Source organism: Struthio camelus, chromosome 8, assembly GCF_040807025.1.
Source record: "Struthio camelus isolate bStrCam1 chromosome 8, bStrCam1.hap1, whole genome shotgun sequence".
Taxonomy (NCBI): domain Eukaryota; kingdom Metazoa; phylum Chordata; class Aves; order Struthioniformes; family Struthionidae; genus Struthio; species Struthio camelus.
This window is the reverse complement of record NC_090949.1, coordinates 34,157,406-34,182,939: the sequence shown is the minus strand read 5'-3', so window position 1 is coordinate 34,182,939 and position 25,534 is coordinate 34,157,406. Positions and strand designations below refer to the sequence as shown.

The 25,534-nt window shown below is 41.2% G+C and overlaps 1 protein-coding gene across 14 annotated transcripts in view; it reads right to left on the bottom strand.

Moving 5' to 3' along the window:
* Positions 1–25,534, bottom strand: part of FGGY (FGGY carbohydrate kinase domain containing) — a 333,758-nt gene that overhangs the window by 244,811 nt on the left and 63,413 nt on the right. For 9 of the 14 annotated variants that reach the window (XM_068953329.1, XM_068953324.1, XM_068953323.1 and 6 more), the window contains exons 3-4: positions 1,749–1,813; positions 1,452–1,522 (exon numbers count right to left, since the gene is read on the bottom strand). The exons of 1 other annotated variant lie outside the window; for it this stretch is intronic. Coding sequence is in view for 1 of the 13 variants with exons in the window: in XM_068953341.1 (XP_068809442.1) it covers positions 1,452–1,454 (3 nt within the window). In the remaining 12 variants the exon portion in view is untranslated. The remainder of the gene's footprint in view (positions 1–1,451; positions 1,523–1,748; positions 1,814–25,534) is intronic. 4 more of the 14 variants (XM_068953327.1, XM_068953338.1, XM_068953326.1 and 1 more) reach the window with 1 other exon arrangement.

The window sequence follows — 25,534 nt, the reverse complement described above, 5'->3', positions numbered from 1 at the left end:
AAAGTTGCTGAAACATGCCTGCTGTATTTTTAATTGTCATTATAAATGCCAAAACCCAGAAGTCTTGCTTATATTGTATGCGAACACAGCGTCTGCTTATGTTCAAGCCCTCAGGCATTTTAAATAACTCTACTGTACACAGAGAACGTTGTTCATTCTGTTTTTACAATTTTTGCCTGTGTAGAAGGAGCTATAACGTCTTGAGAACATAAATGTATGTTCATAACTAAGGAGCGAGATCACAGCTGGAATCTACCTGAGCCTTGGATCATATTTCAGCTGTGGCAAGAAGCAAAAGAGCAGCTTATTTCTCTGTTTAATTTACAAGAGCTACAATTGGAACAGCGCATACTAGACTTACTGATGTAACATGCAGGTGAGTGTGTGTTACAGGTCCACCTCTGTGCCTGATCCATAGGGAACACCACTCTACTTCAGCCAGACTTAAGAGCCATTACTGCTGCAGCCCTAGAGGGACCTGGGCTGAACCCTGGCGGGTTAGTAAAGGTGGCAGCTGCCATAACAGATTTTTGTCTAGGCTAGAAAGCCAGGGCATAAAATGAGGGCCTTTCTACCGATTCCAGTGAGTTTTGCATCAAGCCTCCATTGTTCTGTCTTACAGAATAAACTATTAGAGAGAATGCATAAGCCTTTTTCTTTCAAGGATTAAATAGGAGCAGATCACAATTTCCTTTAAATATACTAACTATTCAGCAGTATCCAATAAGTTTTATTATGGACTTTAAAACAACAGGAAATACATCTTCATACTCAGCTCAAATTTGCTCCCTACATATATCCTGAAACCCACATTTGATGTTGAGAAGTGATGGGTCATGAAAGTCTACAGGCTAATACTTATTCCCTGAGTAAAGGCACAGGCAAGTATCTGGCCAGTGTTCATTTTTCACATTAATTTGGTAGAAATAATCTCACATGCAATTCTACCACTTCCTTTCTGTAGGAATCTCTGCAAGTAGGTTAGCATGCTTGCAGAAAGCTGGCACACAAGAGGTACGAGCAGAGAGGAAGTAAATTAATTTCAATGTTTGATTCAGCATTGGAGAAAAGCTCTTTTTGCAGTACTCAGTCACCCACAACAATAAGAGAAGGTACAGTCCCTCCTCTAGTCTGGCCGCACTACCCAACAAGGAAGATTCTGCGGAAGTTAGGACTACAGACACAGGATCAAAGCAATAGGAGCTTCATTTATCATCTCTGTATGCGTCCCTATAGCAGTCCTTAATAGCTGTCGTTATTTGTAACATGCACAGTCAAAGAACAGATGGAGAAACAAAGCCCTTCGTGTGAGGTAACCCTCTCCCCCACCTTTAAGCAACCACCTTTTTTTGTAACCATATGTACAGGGACATTTTGGGTTTTCCTTCCCTTGAAGTTTGGGTTTCCTGAGAGGAAGGAGAGCTGAAATACAGGAACAAGTGGCTGCATACCATTTCCAGCAGTGCAGTAGACCGTCCTCATTGACAAAGGTTTAGGAACCACATCTGAATCTCCAAACTTCCTGGAGATGGGGAAGGAGAGGGGTGGAGACAGTGAAGAGGTAGTTCTGCCCTTTTAAAGGCTGTGCAAGCACAGCAATACTATTCCTAGCACCTTTAAATCCACCCTAAAAGGTAGCTTGGGATATAAGTTGGTATTACAAGGAAAAGTTTAAACTAATAAAATGTGTTGGACTGGTACCAAACTTCTGCTTAAAAAGCTGCTTATAATAAACAAAGATTACTTACAGTATCACTGCAAGATCATTAGAGGACTCAGAGATCCAAGAGTAGCTGGTTCATCTGGTTAAGACCTGGAAATACAGCGACACATATCAGCAAACAACACCAACCCATGTTTTTTATGAGGCTATCAGAACAGGAGGAAATATTCAAAACCAGATTGCTGGGCCACTCTATGACCTAATCCTGGCCGACAGAAGAAAATCCACCCTCATCATTTGGTCACCACTGAGAAAGGGGAAAAAAATCAGTTCACTAGATAAGAATGTTAAGTTTGCCTAGGTTGCATTACAGATCACTTTTAAGCCTCTAAAAGGGTTAATGGGCCCCTGGAGATAATAAACACATTATGCAGCTGTGTAGGTGCTAGGAAGATGAATATAGGTTGATTTTTACAAACTTAACCTATGCAGGGTGAGTCATAATTTGCACCTTGCGTCATTCAATAAATGGGTCTTTTGAAAGTCAACCCACTGTGAATGGGCTGCTAGCTCTCAAAAAGCAAGAACGCTGATGTCCTGCCTACAGGCTACTGAGTAGTAGGCATCAAAAAGCTATTCTCCCTAGGTTATAATGTGATGGCAATAATGGGATCCAAACAACTAGATGTTTGTGGGTTTGCTGCATCTCTCTTAAAAGGTCAGAAGGTTTTGATTGAAACAAATGCTTTCATATTGTGAAAGATTCATTCTTAATCATAAATGTGTGTTATCGTCCTTGGTACTGCTGCTCTGCCTTGTAACATTGTTTCTTGATTCAATTATGCATCACATCAACTTTTTAATTAATACTTTCATTAGGAAAACCCTGAAGATTTAGCTAAATAACATCTGCTTTTGTGCATTTCAACTGTAAGCTTCTGTGTGAAGGAAATCTCTCTATTTTGTAGTCTCCCAGGGGGAAAAGAAGCAAGTAGAGAGAAGGTCTACATGTTCACAGGGAACTCTGCACTGAGGAGACAGAATAATCATCTTTTGTTGAATACAAAAATAATGAAAAACAAAGTAAACAATACCCTTTTGTTCTGCACAGGAAAAGCAGGGCTTTAATAGCCTTTAAACAAGATAGAATATTTCCATCCAAATGGAACCATGGAGTAGGTAGACACATTACAACGTTCTGGAGTTCAGTGATTAAATTTAATATTGTGCTAAATAGTGATTAGTTGATGAAGGGCATTCATAAATGGAATAGAAACAAGGGAAGTGCGGCTCCCTCCAATACAACACTGGGCCTCCAGTACAGTTTGGTGTTCAGCCTTGTACATTAATAATAGGGTCAAATGAAAAAAAGTTTAATTTGATTTCATTTCCCTGAGGTAACTCAGTGAATTCTAAACTCAGGCTGCCTGGTACATACTACTAATACTTCAGTATTCAAGGTCAGATCCAAGAAAAGGACCGAGGTACCTGCTGAAGCAAAGCAACTTATCCCTTTCTTTAGCATTTTTCCAGCTCACTGACTCACTCCCCTGCTTAGAATACTGCTCGTGTGAATCCCATTACTAGGTATCCAATTTTCCCAATTCATTGTACAGGCAAAGTAGGATCCTAATGCAGGTTTCTGAGTTCCAGCCTCAGAGCTTGGTGCCTATGTCCTCTATGGATCTTTGCCTCAGTGCATTAAAGTCCCCTGCTGAGCCCAGTCTGACACATGCAGCTTAACTGCCTTTTCCAAGGCTACTTGGGAACCTGTGCCAAAGGAAGGGGTAGAATTTTAAAGTTCCTAATTCTCACTCCCATGTTTCTAGGAGCCGACCCGAGGGCTTGACCCAACAATTAGTTGAGAAAAAGGATTCTTACCAAAACCACTTCACAAAACAGCAGTAGGAGTCGACCAGTGTTAATCACTACTCTGACACTAAAGGAAGCCAGCTGAGGTCCCAAATGCGTTTAGATACAGTCCCACACTAAGCTTAACATTTTCAGTCATCCTATCCAGTCTACCTCAAGAGTTGTAGACCCAGGTATAGCCATTAGTCGCCTAACAGACTTGGATCCAGTTCTGTCTCAGGATGCAGTGTCCATTGTCCTTAACACTGTACATACATGAATAACGATCCAGGACAATAAAGAGCATAAATTCTTTTTAACTTAGCTATGCTCTGTCCTAACCCCATCCAACCCAGGCAGCAAGCATGTGGTGTGCAGAAAGGTCCACAGCAATACCTAAGCCCCTGGCTCAGAGATAGGCTGGGTCTATTTCAGCAAATTGTCACTAGTTTTGAAGAGGAAAACAAGCTCTACAAGATCTTCTTGTAGATTCATAAAATGAAAAATTACCCCATGAAACAAATCTTTCATTTCAATTTTGCTAAATGAACTGCTCCAGCCCATAGCAGTCACACTCAATGCTCAGTATGTCCCGATACAGAAAAATGATCATCTTTGGTATCTGAAGTCACACAAACCAAAATATAAGCAAAATCAAATTGGAAATCTGTACAGTAGAAGACATAACTCCTCTATATGCAGTCTTTCTCTGCTTCCTTTTCCTCCATCGTCTATTCCTACAGCGCAAGAAAAAGCCATCATTTTACTTTGAAGGAAGACCTCTTGCTCTAAAACCTGATTTGGACTGGATTCTGTTCTCAGCTGCATTAGTATAAATCTGCTGTCTTTTCATTGACTTTCTCCAACTGTTTTCTGGTGCAAGCAAGATCAGAATTTTATTTGGGTGATTATTTAAATCTTCAGGGTTATGCTAAGAGTCAATATTGGTGCAGGCCATACATTTTTGTAAAATCTCATCTATTTACATGGAAGAGAATTCAAAGTTGAGAATGATCATTATAGCAACATGATCGTTAAAACTCTTAACTTATAGATAATATCTCAGGCACCTTGCTTAAAATTCTAAACCCACCCATTAATTAACAATAATTAATCATCGAGCATGTTATGTGTGCTCAGGTAGCTGCACTTATCATTACAAGAAAACACAAGTCTGGAAAAAACATCTTAGCGTCTCTATTTAACACTTCAAATGAATCATTGTGTAGGTTCCTCTCAGCATCCTCCATCACAAGCAACTTCTCTGACTGTCAAAGGGCTTGGGAGCTTTTGTCCTCAGTGGGGGAAGCAGGTGATTTGTACCTTAGAAAAGTTTCAGACTTATTCTTTACATATGATTTAAGTTCCAAGCAGTGGTAAGAGGGAAATCCTAGAGGCTTTCTCCACAATGATCTGAATGCCAAGAAGTGGGACAGGTTACTGGAACAGCAACAGCTCCTAATGTCTTTGCAATGACAGTTTAACTAAAAAGGTACAATATTTTATACTCATGAAGCTGAGCTACACCATCTTGGCAAGAGGTCTGTCTGCCTACCAAGGGTAGGGTAGGTATTTTATATCTATATAATCACTTCCTACTGCAAGTGGGTCAGGTAATTCAAGTAACTAGCCAGAACTGCCCTTGGTCAAGTTGGGTAGAAGTCTAGCCGGTAAGTAAATACGTCCCTCTGGTACAGAGTGCACATCCTGTGTCATGTGATGTCTCAGCCATTTCCTGGTACTGCCTCTCCAACAAATACTTCACTTTATCTCCTTCTGATTGTCATATCGGCAGTTTCACCACTGAGGTTGCTGTTGCTGCATTTTCTAGTGTCAATGGCCTGCTGTGAACAGGAAAAACACCTACTGAGAAAAACAGTCAAGCTCTTGAATGCTACCAAGGACTCCTTCTTTCTCTGCATTTGCTGTAGCACACTGTGCAATCATCTAATTTATCGGTTGTCCTTGTCCACCTCCAAACTAAATGCTTCAGAATTCAGCTTGCACAAAAAATCAAATTTTAAATAAAAACTACAACAAAACCTCAGTTTGCTAGCACTTAGAGTGCAGTAAAAGGCAACGTGTGTGTGTGGTGGGGTTGTAAAGTCCCAACCTCAGCAAGACATCAGAGGTGCTGCCTTGCACAATGGTAAGAAATAGCTGACGAATGACTCCCAGCTCATACCCAGGTCCTGCAGGCTGGGCCCATGAATGGAGCAGGCTGCTCTGTCTGGTAGCAAATCTTGCTTTTGTGTAAAGCAGTACTGCCCACACCAGCCTGCCCAAAAGCACCTGAGAGAACTACTGGAAAGGAAGCCATAGTTATTGAAAAGATCCTCCAAGTATTCAGAATGCAGCTGTTTGCCAAAAACATAGTGGTATGGCCTTGTTCACTGTAAACATTTTGGGCAACGCTGCTCATATTGTCTCAATTCGCTAAGTTGTCTAGCTTTGAGAGTGAGCGGAAATTTTTTGCAATGAGCAACAACTCTTGCTAAGAAAGTCAAAATTATTCTAGCAGACTACAACTGAACCACAAAATGAGAGGTCCTGAGTAGTGAGGAGATCCTACAGATACAAGTCAGCATGACCAAGAGGTGTCACCATGTTTCATAACTCAGCCCTTTACCGGAAACCAAATCAGTATAACAAAAAGACGTTCATAGACTCTAGTGGACTCTGGATTAGACTGATACCTTCTGGGGAACAGCTTGATGAATCCGGGCAGTTTAGATTCACCTTTTTTAAACTAAATTTCTGAAAATGAATGGGCTATTTCACAGATGAACTGACTTGTTCGCATAAAAAGTTTTTGCTATCTATCTTTCACAGCAAATAAACCCCTGTAAAGAACAAATGACTGCCAACACTATTCCTAAATGTATTTGCAAATTCATACCTTAACTGTGTCACTTAAAAGTACTGCTCTGATCTTCACAAGGTTACCCAGTTGCCTTGACCCGTAAAATTAACCACAAACACAATACTGAATGAGTCAGAATACAAAGCTGACTCTAAAAGAAGGGATAAATGCCTCGTGAGAGCAGGGCTTACAGGAGGCACAAAGCAAAGTTAAAGGTGCAGCAGTATGTGGTAACAGACGAATGAACAGGGGCTGGGATAAATAGAGAACACTTTCCTGTAAAAATTTCCATTTCAAACTCCTTCATTTCCCAACAAGGCAAACAACTTTTGTAGGTTCTGAAACATCTGTATGGACAAACTAAGGTCTGAACTGGAGAGTTGTGATCGCCAGGATGCAGTCTCTGAGCAGGAAGGTGGTCCATGTGCTCCAGAACTTCTGTTCAGGTGCTTTGAAAAGAGTTTCCAACAGGCTAATACAAAAAGTCCATTCAAAAGTGCTCCATAAAATACCACTGAAGAAAGATTGTTAGGAGGAGGCTCGGTTTAGTTCTGTTCTCTTCTGTTTAGCTCAGGTGGTGTTTTTTCACACACAGGAACATATGCACAGACTTAATATACCATACAATGTCTCACTAAAGTCATCAAATGGTGGTTATAACTTTATCCAAGATCAACAAGGTCTTTTTCCACAAGCAATCCTTTGTGTTTGGGAAGCCTTTGCCCTGAATTTTACTGTCTTCCAATCAACTAGCAGGTGTTCTGCACTCAAACTAGAGCCGTTTAAGGGCAACCTGTGTAACAACTTCCCAAGTTGGCAAGCGATGCTAAATAGGAGCTAGGCACTGGAGTGGATAAATTTTGTTCAGACAAAATAGAAACACTCGCAACAGGAAAAGAAAGGGGGAAAAAAAGAGGGAAAATTATAGCTTTCTTGGCTTCGGTTTAGTTTTCTCTTTTACATATTGGCATAAAAACTCTCAAAGAAGAGAATGAGGCTGCCAGAACTAGACATTTTGGTAACCTGACGGTATTCAGTGGTTGTTCTTAAAACTTTCTAATTTTGTTTCGGTCATCAACGTAATGTGCTGATTGTATATGTGATATTCTCTCCACTTTCACAGGGCACAGACAGCCATATACTGCTAATACTGAAAGCATGCTATTTAAGGCCATTTGACCTTTTTTTTCCCCCCTGGAGAAAGCACTCTGGGGTAGGAAAAAAAAAGTGAAAAAGCTAGATGCCAGATGTGTCACTTTTCAATTTAAAGCCACACCAGAATTTTATAACCCATACAACTGCTCATTTGTGCACCATTCCCATATCATAGTTTTAAAGTCTGTTTCTAAGATCAGTGCATTGCACGGCACAAAAAGTATTGTTTCTTATACCAAAAAAGAGCTCCTGTTGAGCTAAGAGCTCTTTACAGATGCTGCCTTAAGCCCTGAGACAGGGAGAACTGGGCCCCCAGTTTATATGGTCTAATGTCATCCACAAAAGGCTTCTGATATCTTAAAGAATTCATGAGAACCAGAGAAGACTACTTCCATGCTTCACCACTGTTGAAGGGCTTAAAAAAGACTTTAGGCAAACTTAGAGGATATATGAAAGGTGTCAATGCCTCGAAGTTCGTTTAGATGAGGAAAGAGACGAAAAAAGAAGTGTCTTTTGGCCTCTCTTTAGGAAGTTGTCTAGAAGAGTAAAAAGCTCTTCACCAGAACAACTGGCTTAAGGCGCATCTGCTTCACGTGCACAAACAAGCTCTGTGAGTTCATTCAAAAATGTGGCCTTGCCAAGAGCCTGGGCCAAACTGCGCCATTCTGCGCATATGTGCTCTGGCAGAGCAAAAGGGGCCGTGAAACACCATTGCAGGGGACCTCCTGCCACTTTCCACTGAGGGAAGGGAAAGCACTGACCTCGTCTGCCTGCCTTTTTTTCTGCATGACAACCCCTTCCAAAACTGGTGCAGAAGCCGAGCAATCCCGACTGAAGCAGCTGCATGTACAGGAAGATATCAAAGGCAGACAAAAAATGCCTCAAAGCCTGGTCTATACCTCTAGTAACTCAGCTGTTACATTGCAAGGAGCAATACAGTGCTTCACTTAGTCTACCAAAGAGTGAGCAATAGCCTTCCATCATAACCTCATCAAAGTCCCTCCTCTCACAGAAGCAGAGGGCACAGGGTGACATATAGTCTAGAAAGTAAGTCTAGTTCAAAGCTGGTGTGCTGCCATGGGATGGCCTATGCAAGTAGCATTGCTGGGAAGAAGTCCTGTGGCGAACAAATATGCATGAGCGCTCACGATCTCTTGGATGTATAAGTACTACCCACTTGCTGAGATGCTGTAATATTACTCAAGAGTGAAATACATCCCTGCTTAAATGCTACATTTCCAGGCAATGATGGAATTAAGAAGACTTAATTAAGGAGACTTACTCTTAAGGAAACTATGACATTACTGTAAGTGCCATCTTTTTTGCTATTATAACGTTTCAGTCTGCGTAAGAACAAACTCTTATCTTTTCTGCGTTCTCTTCTTCCCCTATGCCAATACAGAAGAACTGGCACTCTTGTCTCTTCTATATTTAATCATAACTATTGATATTTATGGGGCATGTGAATACATGTGCAGCAGAGGCAAAGAAAACAGATGTTCACAGGCACTTCTGGCTGTGAAACAAGAAAGATTGTGTCACAAGGAGCATGCCAAACCCATAAATAGTACCTATGGTGTTATAATAAGAAAAAGGCAAAGTATTTATACTCTGGAGTCTCAATAGATGTTATACGAGGCCTGATAACACCCACAAGGGAACAGCCAAACCAGTGAGAACTAGTAGAGCTCCAGATACTATTCAATAATGAAACCCCCAAAGTGGTAAGCAGGCCACGGTATCACAGATTCAGCTGGGAGATGGACAGTATCTTCCCATGTGCAGTGGGACATCTAAAAATACAGAGATATCTCCATCTGAAAACTCTCTGCTGGCACCAAAAAAAGGCATTTCTTGTGCACAACAGTCCAATGGTTAGAATTAGATAAGCACAGGAGACAGCAGCTCGCATCGTTCGAAGCCTGGACGGGCCTGCTAGGCAGAGCCAGAGGTCAGCAGGTGCAGAGACTTGTGCTTTGAAGGCTCTGAGTCAGTATCAGTTGGGCAACAAGTTATCAGCGTGGGTTGTTTCCGTATACGGTCACGACCTGTAAGAGTGGAAAAACTTGTTTTGTAGTAGTAGAGGGATTTTCCTGAACTGGGTTAAATAATACTTGTTCAACAAAAGCCTGAAGTTGCTGGAGCTGCTCTGGATTGACCTTAGCATAGCCAAGATCTGATCTTTAATCTTCTTTCATCTACCACAATGCAGAAATCAGTGAGTATTCGTTTTTGTGTTCATTCGAGGTTCATAGCAGAAACTCAGAACTGGTTTTCTGGATCTCTTGATCCTTCAGAAGGAGAAATCTGACAATTTCTCAAACCACAGGAAACTTAAAAATAGCACTTGTTCCAGCACAGTTACACATTGTTGTTCTTGAAATCTGGGTTAGAAAATACTTACAGAGCTTTTAAGAGAGAGGCCTGAAGCAAAGCGTCTCTACTACTGTATTCCTTTATTTAAACAATTAACTGTGAGTAGAGGAACTACTGAAGCCAGATTTCCTACGGACTTGTTCCTTGACACTAATTCCCACATGGATGCTCCAGTGTCTAATATGAGTTTCACCCCTACTGCAATCATTCCCCGGGGAGAGGGAGAGGCACAGCAGTGAGAGATACAAATTGGGCCTCCGTGCTGTATTTGACTTCCTATTTTTGCAAAACACATAGGATTTTATTTTCAAGACTCTGCCTTTCTAAATGGAATGACTCTGGAGAGCAGCTTGAAAACTTATTGGGGGAAACATTCAGCTGTTTTAGTGAATGACCCCTCTGCCCCTCATGCTTTATCACCAGAGGGAGACAGGCACTAGTGACAGAGTTTTGCAGTACTCCACTAGAGTCCTCAACAAAGTGCATTTTTGAAGGATTATTTTCAGGAAAGAAGAATGCCGTCCTCACCTGGCACCAATCGGCATCCCCCCACTGAAGGCAGTAATTCGATGTTTATTCACCCTGCTCCCTCTGCTTCAGGTGAGCTGACAATACTATTTCCCCAGAAGGAGGAGGACTCAGGTAGATGAACCAGAAGTCAACTAACAGCCCCAGATTTAGACTCAAAAGGACACACTACCAAGGAGTGCTACTCCCCACTAAACATGCCTGCCAAAGTGTTTTATTAGCCCACATAGCAACTGCAGCTGCCTCCTTTCTCCCCACCTGAGCACGCTTGCACTAAGGATCTTCTTCGCCAGCAAAATTAAAGACATTACATGTTCTAATGGCTAGAGTTTGGTATAGTCTCATAAAACAATGAAAGAAGAGCAATAGATGGGTGAACTTAGTCAAGTTTAGGGACACATATTTAAGATGCATTTCCCTATTTTAAGTAGTCTCTCAATATTACTGACTTCTTCTCTTGCTTTTTTTCCTTTTTATATTTGAGCTGCAACATTTCAACAACTAAGAGGATAACCTTTCCCTGCAAAGATGCTTAAAAATTATCATCTGCTGTGAAAGCGCCTATAGCATAAGAACTGAACATTTCCTCATAATTCTTTTTAAGTGCAGACTGTTAAAAAGGCCTGTAAATGTCTGGACAGCATCTACAAATTGTGGAGAGGTTATGATTTGCAAATGATGTTTCTTTTCCACTATAGGTGGATCAGTATGCACTTGGGAGTAAAGCTGCTATCTTTTGGGAATGTTTCTAGTTAACTCCATTCTAACCACATTTGCTTTGCTCGGTTGTGCTTCAGGATCTGAAACTAGCTTGGCTCCAGCATTAAATAACTGCGCAGGAAATAGCAGAAGGTTTACCATATACACGCTGGGCAGGGGTGGAGCAATATATTGAGCTAAAAATACTGCAAAGACTGGTATTGGGAGACTCAGATCAGCCTCATTTTAATTAGGAGATATACAAGCTCCCAAAGCTGGTGATTAAGTTATCTTCATTGAAAACACATTCACATATTCAAACGTCACCATGCCTCAAGAAGTGAAGTATGGAGGTTTAAAAGCATAATGCCCCAAAAGGATGATCTAGTCGAAAAAATGCCTTCTATACTTTGCTACTTTTTCTCCATGCCCTTTAGCAGCTGGGGTGTCCCCCACCACCACCACCACCACACACATGGGGTTAAGGTAAAATCTTTAACTGAATCTCAAAATGTTCTGTAATAATGCTAACCTGATAGGAAGTTTAATCAAGTGAGGGGGTGGTGGCTCTCTCAGTTACGATTACTGTTTATTTTGAAACTAAGGGAAAGATAAGGATAACCTCAACCACGCAGATGAAAAGGAGCAAGCAAAATACAATGTTGCAAATAAAAACATAAAATGTGAGGAAATTTTGGCAAGGGAATAGTTGCAAACCAAGTCCCAAACCATTAGCAGGACAGAATTAAATATCAACATTAATATTCTTACAGTCAAGACTTCAAATCCTTCATAAACTATTACTCAAACTTTTAATTAACTTGTTGTAAAGATGAAATAAAAGAAGATCAGAGTTTGCACCCTTCGCTGTTTCCGATACACACTAAGGTAGCATCACTAGAGTCAGTGAATCACTGGAAAACTAGCAGAAATGAAATCCAGTCCCAGACTTGGGTAACGAACTCTGGGTTTGTTACTCTTTGAACAATAAATATTTTCCTGTCTCCTAATCACATTCTGGAAGAATGAATCCTACTCCAGATCTTAACTGGACTGCAAAAATAAAACCTAGACAGCTCATGTATTGATACTGTGAAATATCCAAACAAGTAATTTTATTGCTATTAAGCAAAATGTAACAGCTGGAAAAATAAACCTTGAGCTGTCATTGAGTTCAGATACAGAGAAAGAAAGTGAAACGGTTGAAACAAACAGAAAAAGCAGATCCCAAGAAACACTGAGAGTGGGGTGGGCGAGCCCTAGCTGCTCTGATTATGGGCAGATCAATGTGTCTGTCTGGTTTGGTGGACGGAGAGATAAGAAGCCAGGTGGGACAGTGCCCCCATGAAAGTAAAGCTACGTTGTATCTAATCCCCTAGGCAGAAAGCTGTGGGAAAAAGTACTGTTGGCAAAGTAGAGCAGGCATGCAAGCCCGCTACACTGTGCTTACTGAACTTCAGGGGAAAACAGGAGCACAGATGTTAATATTGACACAGGGGTCTCCCTAGCCTGGAAAAAAAAAGGGAAAGAAAAGGGTGGATATCCAAGAAAGCTACTCCTATCATTATAAGTCTTTCCAGTTCTATTTAAAGACAGTGAAGGAGCCAACAGGAGAAGCTGTGTTTTGCAGCTCTGCATAAACACCCGCAGATAAGGGTGGTACCAGGTGTCAGCTAGCCCTGCAAAGTCACTGAAATGTCAAGGATTGTTTTTCCTCTACTCCCTTTCTCTTTCCTCTGACTGGGAACTGCCAATGTTTATTTAAAAGATATCCCTTGTATTTGGCAAGAATGCCAGCAGGGCAGACATTAATGGATTATTATTTGGAGCTGGAAGCCTGCCAAGGTGATAAGGATAGCCTGCCTACCCAAAGGCCCAAAGCCATGCCATTAACAGTGGGAGTTCGAAATGAAATCGTCCTGCCAGATGCTTTGCTATAGTGAGTTCAGCAGAGACTTTAAAAATGAGCTGCCTTCAGTTTATATTTGATCTGACCTATAAAAATAACTAAATAAGTAAAGAGATAGACACAGGCTATAATGGGGGACTGATCCCTCTGCAAGACTCTTCTCTTTCACAGTGGTGCGAAGAATTCACTCAAACCACCGTGAAGTCGCTGTGAATGTTTCTGTTCAATTCTCTGCCCTTGAACCAGATCTCAACCTGGAAGCCCTGAACTCAACAGCTAAAAGCAGCACAAGCGAGAGACCTCATTGTACCGCTGCAGCTTCAAGAGCAAAATGACAGTGAAAATATACCTCGGTTTTAACCCTGGCCCAAACAGGAAGAGCATGTCTTTGTTCAGCTATCCCCACAATGAAATGGTTAATGCCAGTACCCCGGAGAAGGCAAGCCTGAAGGAATGTGATATTTTGTGTCTGAGCTATATTTAGATTAACATTGTTTACTATTAATCTTCTTCTCTGCAAAGCTCTTTCTCTCCCAACAGACGAAAAACGATCAGTATCGCTCCACCCTTTTTATCATATGTTCTTTGGGAGACGACCTTTTCCGTGGCCCATCAGACAACGTACACTATAATTAAGGTGCTTATAATACAATTTAGTAAAAGCAGGAGCTGGGGCACAGTAGCATTTACTGATGTGATTGAAAGCCTTAAAGGTTATGTGGAATTTACCAAGTAGTAATTTTATCTGTTTGGAGCTGGCAAAAAAAAAAAAAAGGATCTTTGCGCTCATTTGGGAAGTTGGTCTGCCGCTAATGAAGCCGAAGCGAACAGAGCTGCTATCCTACTTCTCATGAAGGCATGCAATGAAGTATTACCCCAGACAGGTGTTGGCTCTTGAAAGAAAACACGCATAAAGATTTAGCCATTTTTTTCTTTGGCTTTCTTTTTCTCACCTGAAATATGCCTAAAATAGACCCATAGGTTCATATACTGTTACCTCAGTGAGAGTACACAGCCAGCCTTTGCTGGTGACTTCTGCTGCCTCTAATGTGGACCACACTAAAGCCCAGCTCAGAACATGATGACCCTCATGGAGAGCGGTCAGTCAAATTCACAAAGCCAAAGGATGATGGCTAATACCTCCAAAGGAAAGTATTAGCACTGAAGTGCCTAAATAAAAATACGTTTCTTTGCTTACTTATGCCACTTCACTGTAACTTTGTGCAACTCCAGGTTTTTAAGCAAAGCAGGATTATTCTCTGAAACAGGACTCTACAAACACAACTGTAGAACAAAATTCAGACATCTGGAGTTGTAGAGCCATCCTCATATCAAGTCAGTCAGATGAAAAGGGTGGAGTTTACAAGTCAAGAGAGAATTAATTTAACAGCAAACCTAGGATCTGGAAGTCAGCCTGCATTTTGTCTGCTTTTCATATTACATCAATACTGCAAACATTCACATACTCAGTATACCTAAAGTAGCAAAGTATAGCTGACTGAACAGTTCTGTCCTTTCCCCACCAACTGTCTAAAAGAAGGATAACGAGGAAAAAAAAGGCTTATTTTCTCCTGATATTCCTCTGCGCAGCCTCTTGATGAGAAGATATACTTTTAGGTGAGGTTAAACAAATAATTTCTTCTTGATGGATGTACCAAGAATTAACAACAGGAAAAAAATTTGAATGTATTCTACTTTTTGAAAATCATTTACATTTTTAGATTAATGCCTAAGCTGGAATGCACAATTTAATAAACTTTTTATTCCATATTCCTCAAGGAGAATCTTCACAGCAGGAAGCTGATAATTGCTGAAGCAGTGCTGAACACATACTGAGTTGTCAAGGGTGAAGTTATTACATTCCTGGACATAACTTTGTATTAGCATCAATTCCTGCGGTTACTATTTAATATGGGGGTTGTTGAGTCTCCAAGTCCCTTGCTTTCACAGCCACGAATTACTGGAGCTTAAGAAAGTAAATCACCCATAAATGTAGAGCATGGGGTCTCCAGCCTGCAGTGGCACTGGCAAAGAGTTTCTTAAGCCCCAAGAGACATGGAGCACTGCTGCAAAGAAGGATAAACTTGGTCCTGGAAAACCCACTTATTGTTTCCTTATCATTCACTAGGAAACACAGGTTGTGTTTCTCAGCAGCAGTTTTACCATTACAAACAGCAATCTGATTCCATGCTAGCACAAGCTTATTCCTAGCACTAGGAGTGGGTGCACCGAGGAAGGACAGATGGAGGCTGTGCCACAATCAACATTCGCTCGGGTGTCTATCCTCACCCACTCTTCTGCCTTCTCATTCCTCTCTGACTGCGCTGGGACTGCTCTGACCCCACCCCGTACGCTCTCTTCCATGCTGTCTCCTTAGCTGTTTTTCAAGAGCTTTCTTGCTGCCCACATGTGTACCCTCCTCCTCTTGAATGCTGTGTTTTCTACAGAAGCAACAGATTGCTGTGATGTTGTCCTTTTGATCTAATGAGAAAAACTCCTACAACAATCATGTGCATGTGTTTCTCTTCGTGCTGTTCAGCAATGGAGCTTGGAGGCACACATCTCTCTCAGGATCCTACTTTTCCTATAGGTCCTATCCTTATTGCCACTGGCTTCTCAGTTTATTAAGGTTTTCTCCCCCACCACCCCACAACTGCACCTGCTTCCTTTTGCTCTCACTGTGGAGCCATCAAAGCCCTCACACTTTACCTGCCCTCCCCCTGTGAACCGCTGCTACGATTTTCCAAGGTGAAACCTCTCACACACAGCAACTGTAGAAACGATCCTGATCCCACTGTCTATAACCCAATGTTTAGTGCTCCCTAAGTACATTTATCCATGGCTTGAGCATAACAAAGGACCCTTTGAAGTCGGTCAGAAAGTCGGTCTGAAGTCTAGCTGACTTCAGAAGGAGCAGACGAGGCCCAAGGTCACTGCCAAGTACACCACTTGTCCATTTTTTCTGCTATACCACCTCTCATAATAGCTCCCAGAGACAACAGGATCTCTTCATGTTCAGCTTTGCATGGATATCAGACTTCTTTCTCTTTTTTGCTGGTGATTGTTTTATGCCTCAAACATGGACTCAAAAATGGATTTTAGAACTACCGATGATCACTCCTTCTAATGCTGGAGCCTGTTCTGATGTATTCTCACACAAATAAATTTAGCATTTCAAATCATCCTGGGAAGATAAAAAATAGTTGCACATATCTTACTACGGGCAGTGAGCTAGTTATAGATCTGCCAAAAGACAAACCTAGGCATCGATGGTAAGAGAACTCTGCTCTGGAATTTGCTTTGTGGCATCCTGTTCTAAATCTCCTAGAGCCTCAGCTAACAAATCATCTGAATCTCTGTGCCTTGCTTAATCTCAGTGCAGAAAGCAGCACTGCTTGGCACAAAAGCTAATCCCCACTGGCTGGAGGAGGCGCAAAAGTGCATTTTCTTAGCAGCTGAAGTTGTATCTATCAAAGGGAACTTATCGCAATGGGCAATTTCTTTGCCTCTCATTCCCTTCAACAATATTAAACATACTGGGATCATCGTTTTTTTACAAATAATCCTTTACACTTCTCATCTTCTTTCTGATTGCATTATTGCATAGCCTTATATTTCTCTGTAAATTCCACTTCCCTCTCAAAGTCCCCTATCTCCCCCCACAAAGGGACTGATGGGCTCTCTCAGTGTAGACCCTCTTGTGCTTTCTGAGCCTGGGGCCCTCCAGATGTTTCAAGGTGGCTTTACACAAGAGCTGACAGGTGTTAACTTCCATGAGGTTCCCCATGTAGACATGATAAGTAACATACATTAGCGTTGTGGCCTTGATTGCGGAGCTCTGAGGCGGAGAATCTGCACTGCGTACATAACTAGTCTGAACTTACTGCATTGACCACACGGCGCAGAGCCCTCTATACCTTCAGGGATCAATTACAAACCATGAACACAGTACACCCAACGCACCCAGCAGCAGGCCTCCTGCGTGCTGTTGCTGGGGATGCTGGAGGAGGTCTCCCAAACCAGGGATCCAGGCTTCAGGAGTGCACTGCACATGGGATTCTCACCCAAGAGCAAAGCAGTTTTCTATCCCTGTAGCTTGACTGAAAGGTGACCGAACCTGTCCGAAAGGACTTAAGACACACCACACAAGACAATCCTCACACATGTACGCATCTGTACTCTTTCAAAATTTCCATATCTTTTCCAGCATTAAAAGATTGTTTTTTGGTCACGGAAAAGCAGGACTGTAAGCACCTATTCTAAATATACCATATTTATAAATATACTAGAGCTCAAGCAAGTACTAAAACTGCTCCCATGGACTTCATTAAAGTGGAAAGAACAAAGAGCAATGCTCCTGGAGCCCAGTTAGGTCAAATAAAGGGTTTCATTTGCCCATTTGCTTAATTTTGCCGTCATCTTGAAGGCAAAAATAGGGGGTGGGAAGGCACCTGGAGAGAAAAGCTTAATAAATCATTCACTGTATTAGCAGGAGGCTGGATCGGCAAGCCTTGCTCATTTAGCTACCTTAAACCTCATCCAACCTGCTTATCCCCCAGCTACAGGAATAACAGACCACTTGAAAGGTAATATTTTTGCTATTAGTGAAGAAAGGAAAAAATGTGATCTTAGCTGTAGCTTGGGAATAATTTTTCCAGAGCTACATAGAATGAGCCTGAGTGAATACTGCTATTTTTGGCAATAGCCCTCCTGCTTAGCTCACATCAATAATTTTAATGCTTTATTTGTGGTTTGGGCTGTAAGCAATGGTGAAAGCCTGGAGAGGGGGGAAAAAAAAGTGGCAAAATTTGCTAAATAATTGTGAGTTCACGACATTCATAAAAATGCACGAAAGTTTTCAGAATTCTTAGAGTCCATACATGCTCATAAAGCTGAGCTATGAAAGCATTTTATTTTACATATGCAAACACCACTGAATTACCTTTTATGAGGCTTTAATTGGACCTTTAAGGTTTCAGTGGTTACAATGATAGACTGCCAATCATGTTCTTAGATTCCTGTTCCTTGCCATATCATTAACGTAGAGGAGCTCATGCTTTGTCCCCGTAGTGTTTTTCTCAGTAGTTTCTACTTCTTGTAAGACAGCAGCACCCCGAAGCCCCAGTCAGAGATAGGGCTCTGGTGTTTCAGGTGCTGCATAAACAAAGACCTAAAGCCTCAGAATCACAGAAATCACAGAATGGCTGAGGTTGGAAGGGACCTCTGGAGATCATCTAGTCCAACCCCCATGCTCAAGCAGGATCAACCTAGAGCACATTGCCCAGGATCGCGTCCAGGCAGGTTTTGAATATCTCCAGGGAAGGAGACTCCACTACCTCTCTGGGCGACCTGTTCCAGTGCTCTGTCACCCTCACAGTGAAGAAGTTTTTTCTCGGGGTTTAGGTGGAACTTCCTGTGGTTCAGTTTCTGCCCGTTGCCTCTTGTCCTGTTGCTGGGCACCACGGAGAAGAGACTGGCCTCATCCTCTTGACACTCCTCCTTCAGATACTTATACACGTTGACCAGATCCCCCCTCAGTCTTCTCTTCCCCAGGCTGAACAGGCCCAGCTCTCTCAGCCTTTCTTCACAGGAGAGAAACGCTCAGAAGCACTTAACATTTTAGGAGAAAATATTTCACTGCAATTACAATTACAGCATATGTTGTATCTTCTTCTTTGCAGTCATACAGTGGTTTTGACCCCTATGTAGGTGGCCTGCTTTTCAGAGCTCCCAGAATTCCCTCTGAAAATCACGTCTCCTCCTACACGCCACTGCTTACTTTTTCTTCTCCCAAACCTGTACTTTGGGAAACAAAGCAGTACCACTGGACTATATTTGGAATAAGACGTATCATAGGTGGAGACTTGTCCAACTAAAGAAAATGTTGTCTCCCAAGCTCACTGTTTATTTAAGCAGAAAAGGCTCATTTCTTAACTGGAGTAAACAGCAAAGCTCACTGAATCTGTGCTGATTAACCCTGATCAGAGAGGTGCCTCAAGTCACGGTAATATTCACTGAGCAAAACCATTTGACCAGAAATACTACAGAAAACCAGAGAAGAACTGTAGGTGCATCTGAAAACCTAGAACTTGACAAAAAAGGCCTGTCTTGCTCCTAAAAATCTTCCCTTCCTCTGTTCACAGAACTTCTCAAAAACATCTTTGATTTGTAAAAAATATAGAAAAAAGTATATAGTTGACCATCCCAACAGAAATCACATTCATGTATAAACTCATTCATAATAGATGCAGTGCAGCTAAATATTCACAATCTCTTAATTACATGAGGAACCACACTGTAGTTAGTGATACGACTCAGGTTTCTGTAGATCCAACCAATTATTTGGTTGGATCAGGCCAACAGTATTAGGAAAAATACTAGCTGAGACAAGTACTGTCTTCAACAAAATCAAGTAATTAAGATCCTACTAGCATCCACAAAAGAATAAAGATATTTGCGTGTTCTTTAACAGGCAAAAAGCTACACAGAAGCATCAGTTCAGGCTCAGTAGATATAATCTGGGACTGGGACTGTTGCTAAGTGAGTAACTTAGGCTAGAAGAGAAACAATCTTTTTTACTACTCCATAGCAACTCCAGCTTTTCCTAAAAATTACATGGTTAGGTTTTGAGAATTCTGTAGCCAATGACGATTTCAAAATGATCACATTAACAGAAGGAAGAGTAAATATGCAAGAAGAGAAATTCTAGTGCCTTTCTCCATCCAACAAACACACATTAATTATGTCAGGCTGAGGCTTATGCATACAGGGTTAAGTGACCAAAGAATTTTTTTTTCCTTAAATTGGAAGCTAACAGGGCAGCAAAGCCATCTGCATCATGTTTACAACACCATGTACTGGTTGCATTTAGAAGTTGTGGATTTGATCATTAGTTTACTGGTTTAAACACAAATGCATTGGCTGAAATACAGTCATGCTGGGTTTAATAACAGTGATTGCAGAATGCATTATTTTAGGTCACATTAGTACTATGAAGACTTGGGGAAAAAGTGCTTGGCAGACAAATCCATCTTTTAAATACAGTTGAGCAAACAACCAACATGTTGGCTCTTTGCCCCTGAATAAAAATGTACCCAGAAAGTACATCTAGACCAGTTTCCCAAGCAGGCAGTACAGAATACTCTGGGCTATAGCTCCAGTAACCCTTCTAGCTGAAGGCTCTCTTTAAAGCTGAACAGCATCAAGCTAGACAGCGAGAATGAGAATGGCCCATAAAATGCAGCCCTGTGGACTTGACATACACCTCAAGGGCAAGAGGCTGGTTCCAGCGAACGATCCAGAAGACATAGCGTTCTGTCTTCAAAATGAAAACCCTATCCCAAAATGTAGTGATTAAGACCATTCCTGGTAGCTGGAGAGGAAAAGGGGACTAGAACTCAGCTTTCCTATAGCCTACATAAGCATTCTCATTATTAGACTTGCTATTTTTAAATTCTATAAATCTAATTATTAGTAATGGATAAAGCAGTGATGCAACCACTGCAAAAGTTCTGTCAACTGTTGGATATGTTACAGTTGAAACTAGCTGGGAGCAATAAAAAGTGCATTTTTGTATAAAATTACAGTTCTTCAAAAAATAAGCTATAATTGTGTAATATAAACAGAGTCACCTTGATCAACCAGGTGAGCCTCCTCTCACATGCATAACCAATAACTTTGCAATTCCAGAAGAATCTTCAACTCGGAGAATTGAGTTTTCGCACTGTCTCTTTTAAAGATGATGGGTTATCTTCCATCATACTGCAGTATGTCCAGAACGCGTAGAATATTTTTGAGACAAGAAAATCACCCTTTCAAGCATCTCTTTAAAACCAAAGAGATATTTTAAAGTACTGTAACTCTGCTGTGTAACCTTCTAGCCTGAGCCAGTGCCTCAGGCACGTTTACTGTGAATCATTACATAGAAAAATATTACCCAGGATAAGGCAACAAAAGTACGTTAGAAAGAATATCAATATCTATATACCTAGAGCCTGACACACTACAGAGTCACTCCAGTATAACTTGATGAGAATGAGTGAATTTACAATAGCATAAAGCTGCAATAACAGTGGTTGAAAGGAACTAAATAGGAATCAGCCTCAAACTGATTAGGGACCGTAAAGGAACATGTGGCCTCAATCATGACAGCGTTGGGTTTTGAGAACAAAAGCTACTTCTCCCTTTCATAGGGACACTTCTTGAATTACATACTCCTTTGAGGCAGGAGACATGCTAGGCCATGATACACAGATAACCACTAGCCTAGGCAAAAGATTTCCTTCTGCTCTACACTATTTTAATTATCTTAAGCAGGATTTCATAAATAAAAAGCACTACTTCCTAGCCCCTCACTTAAGTATATTCACCAGTTATGATATAATTCCAGGGACTATGAACCACATGCCAAATTTGCCCTCTGACTTCAGTTCAAATAGCATATGGCCAAAGGTTTGTGAGTTATTATTTGATAATACTGAAAGGTATTCTAGTGTGTGGTCCATCAAAGGCATCTGAATAGTTCATTCACCCTTCAGCAGAGGAAAGTTTTCCCATGCTGGTACGTTCAAGCCTGCCTATAATTTGAAAAGGATGATTTTTAGAGCTGGTTACAATTTAAATCTTACAACTTTGAGCAGCTTTTGGACTATAATGTCAATGTTCATTAGGGAGGGAAATATGAGAGAAACTACATTAGAATTTAGAATGTTTTAGGCAATTGTGTTTGTTTTATTCCTCCTTTGCAGGGCTCCAGCATCCTTGTGCAAGCAGTATTACAGAAAGTAAAGCAGTGTAATGAATTCTACCTCAGGAGGAACACAACTTTATACAGAGGGTCCAAGTCATCACAATATCTCCACACATATTAAAAATTTCTATTTTAGCTTAATATGCAAAAGCATTGTGTAAATGTGGCTGTCTCCCTCTCCTGTCCCTAAACAACTTTTGAACCCACTATCTGACTTCAAACAAATTCAACAGAGCAGAAGAGACTTCTAAGATACTGAATTTCTATGAACTGTGTGAAAACAGGTAGGTGGATATACAAGAAAAGGTGATCAGTGCCCCCAGCAAGGGAAAGACTGTTAAATGGGCTTGCCCTTAATTAGGCATCACAGACTCTTTTCCACACTGGAAATGATGCTTTTCCCAGTGGTGAGATGCTTAATTGGAATTCTGACCTTATATTCACTGAAAAATCCCACAAAGAAAACTACAATCTATGTATTATGCTACTCCTTGTTCAGACAAAACTTGTTTGGAAAACAAGGCAACAAGGCAACTTTCTGGCAGTTAATTAGTTAAAATATAATGGTTGCTCTGCAGGTGAAAGCAAGTGTGCAGACAAAGAGAAGACATCATAACATCATTTTAATTAAAAAAATAGGGGGGAGTACCAGCTAAGTTTGATCAGATTTCCTCCCCTCACCCAGAACTGCAAATGTAAACAGATGGGGTGCCTCAGGTAAAACATATCTGGCAGCACAAAAAAAATCTCTTCCCACTGGTAATGAATAGATGGATCGTATTATCTTAGTAAAGTAAATATATTTTTTGGCCAAAATTTCACTTTTATTTCAGACTTTTTTCTTCCATCTCTGAACAGATCATGCTGGGTTCAAGGTGAAATCATTTGGCAAGCTGCTAGGGTAGATCTGTAGAAAATTATGGATTAAAAAAGCCTCAACACCAACAGAAAGTGACCAAATGCCACTGCTGTCACAAGTTTGATTTGGGGCATTCCTGAAGCCTCAAACTTATCATTTGTACCGGGGGAAGACCTCCTGACGTAATTAATTCCTTTTAAAGAATTGCAAAGACAAGGAATGTTTATAAAGTTGAGTGCAGAGTTCCACCTTGTAGCCTGTGTAGGAGTCCAAGACAGCTACACAAAGCCTTCATTCAGGGCACAGGAGGGCTCTCATTGACAGAAACACTTTCCAAAACATTCTCAACTGGAATTTTGGTAGAAGGTGTTACATGGCTCCAAATATTTGTTTCTTTGTTTCCATGGGAACAACAGCACAGTGGTTTAATAATGAAACAACATCGATCCTCAGTGTTTGAGAGAGTTCCTTAGTATCCATTTTCAGCTAAAGATCTATTTTTCCATGGCTTTCTTCTCTGCCCCTCTCCCCAGTCACCATCAAGTCACGTAGTTTATTGCCCTTTCAGGGCACTGGCAGGACCCAAAACATTAAAGCTAAGCCTTGTAAAACTCATATTGTCCTACTGCATATTATGAACTAAGCAAATGCACTCTAAGAAGTCTGTATGTCTAATTCTTTGGTTATTTCGTATCAGATCCTTAACATATGCAATCACTCAATCACCCCCTCTCTGTATGATGAGGACTTGATATAATGTTGTTGGAGGGCAACAGAGTCTAGGAGTGTAAAACATCGGCATTTGGTCTTCTAGTCCAAGTTGCAAAAAAAGGGGAGGAAGAAAGGAGGAGGATAGTCGCACAGTTTTACTTTAAACTTCTATTGTAACCTAATTCAGGCCTTCTGTACAGTCCAAAGGGTGATTCCGAACACACGTTTACCTGAAAGACTTCTGTAAAAGGCATGTCCAAGTCATCTCTCTCCATTTACTACACAGGGAGCCTAGAGACAATGCCCTCCTATGTCAGGCACTTAAATTAGTGTTTAAAGTTAGGCTGCGTGGACATTCCCGAAGTAGTGTGTATAATTTTCGTCAAGTTACCGTATCTGAAAGTCGCAGACTTATTATCTAGAAACTGGAAATGGGATTACAACATTCACCTCATCAGTGGTTTTGAGACTGAAGGAATTGTTTCCTAATGTGACAGCAATGTATGCTCATTCTTTATTTCCAAACCTGATGTACGTATTTGCATAAGTACAATTCTTATTAAAATATCTGAGGCTCTTGAGTCATCAGCTGACAGCGGAGATCCTCAAAACACGTACAGGATGTTCTCCTTGCCCATCAGTGAGATCTGCATCTTCAGACACCTTTGCTTCTGCTAATCATTAGGAGCAGTAATACTATAAAAAAAAATATGTGAACTGTGGCCTAGGCAGCCACTGTGCTAGAAGTGAATCCTGTATGACAGAGCATGGAAGAGCATAAGGAGAATTTCAGCACTAGTAAATACTAGCCGTGCCACTGGAAAATAAATAGAGACTGACAAATTATTGCTGACGTAACCCCTGTGAGAGTGTCTAGACTAAGGGAGTCAAACCTACTGTCCGTAGGCTGAAGCTGGCTCCCTGGAGTCTTTCCATCAGCCTACAGTTTCTTGTGCAATATTCACTGCAATTCAACCGACAGGCACCTGCTTGCTCGTAGTCCGTAAAGGCCAGAGATTGTAGCCAGAGAGACTGGGAATGAATCCTGCTCCCCCCACAGCTGTCCTGTCTTTCACTTCTGCTTCGCCAGCCCAGAAGCAATGCAGGAATGGTCAAAATGTTATTCTCTCTCCATCCCTCCGCCAGACATGGCATCCTCGGTTCTAGAGAGCGTTTGGTTTTCGCAGCCTCCCTGGGTGTTTACAGGTTTAAAAGCGGCTACTTTTCCGTAAGCAGCGCTTCTCTTTTGTCTCCTGCCAAGGGAAAAGAGAAAGTAAAGACGCAAGGGAAATTTTTTTTTTTTTTTTTAAGTGGAGATGAAGAGAAAGGTACTGGAAGAAACCCAAGCGGGAGCCAGAAATGACTAACATGGAGAGAAAGACCCAGAACAATCAGGAGTTGGAGAAAAAGCTGCAATGAAGATTCCTTGAGGACACAACTACCAAGAGGAATAAGAAGGGAAGTAAAGTAACAGACAAAGACGTGTTTCACCAAGGCATTTTCTTGTTTAGGCCAAAAAAAAAAAGAAATGTATTTTTTACTTCAAATGAAATCTAACATTCAAAAATAAATAAATCTTTCAGCAGTGTGACAGGAGCGCAAAATGTGTCTCTTCACTCATCACCCACAGACTTGAACTGAAATAGTAATTTGGCCCTTGCCAAGGTGTACAACCACTTAAATAGCAGTGCTATAAATCAGAAGGTCTCCACAGTCGCCACACAAGCAAGAGTTTGAAGGTCACTAAGCATGATGCAACAGCCAGGCATGAAATATCTCTAACCCAGACCCAGTATCTCAGACCCAGTACTTGTACCTTTATCATCAATACTGAAAAAAATCTTCTGTTATCCACCTGTGCTCCTTCACATCTGTCAGGATGCAGCCAGATAAAGCAAGTAGAAACTAATAAATTGCTTCAGCATGCAGTCAGATACACAATACAGTACAGCCGCCCTGCTAAAACATAACAAAGACAGCTCCACCAAGCATGGTAGAAATTATAATTTCTCCGAGATCTGGCAGATCAAATAGTTGTGGGCAGTTTTGACATTTCCCTAACATTTAAATCTCTCATCAGGCAGGTGACTTCATTCTTTACGCCAAATAAACATCTGACACTCGCTCACAGTAAGGAGGCTTTCCTAGTCATCTCTGCCACCACATTACCA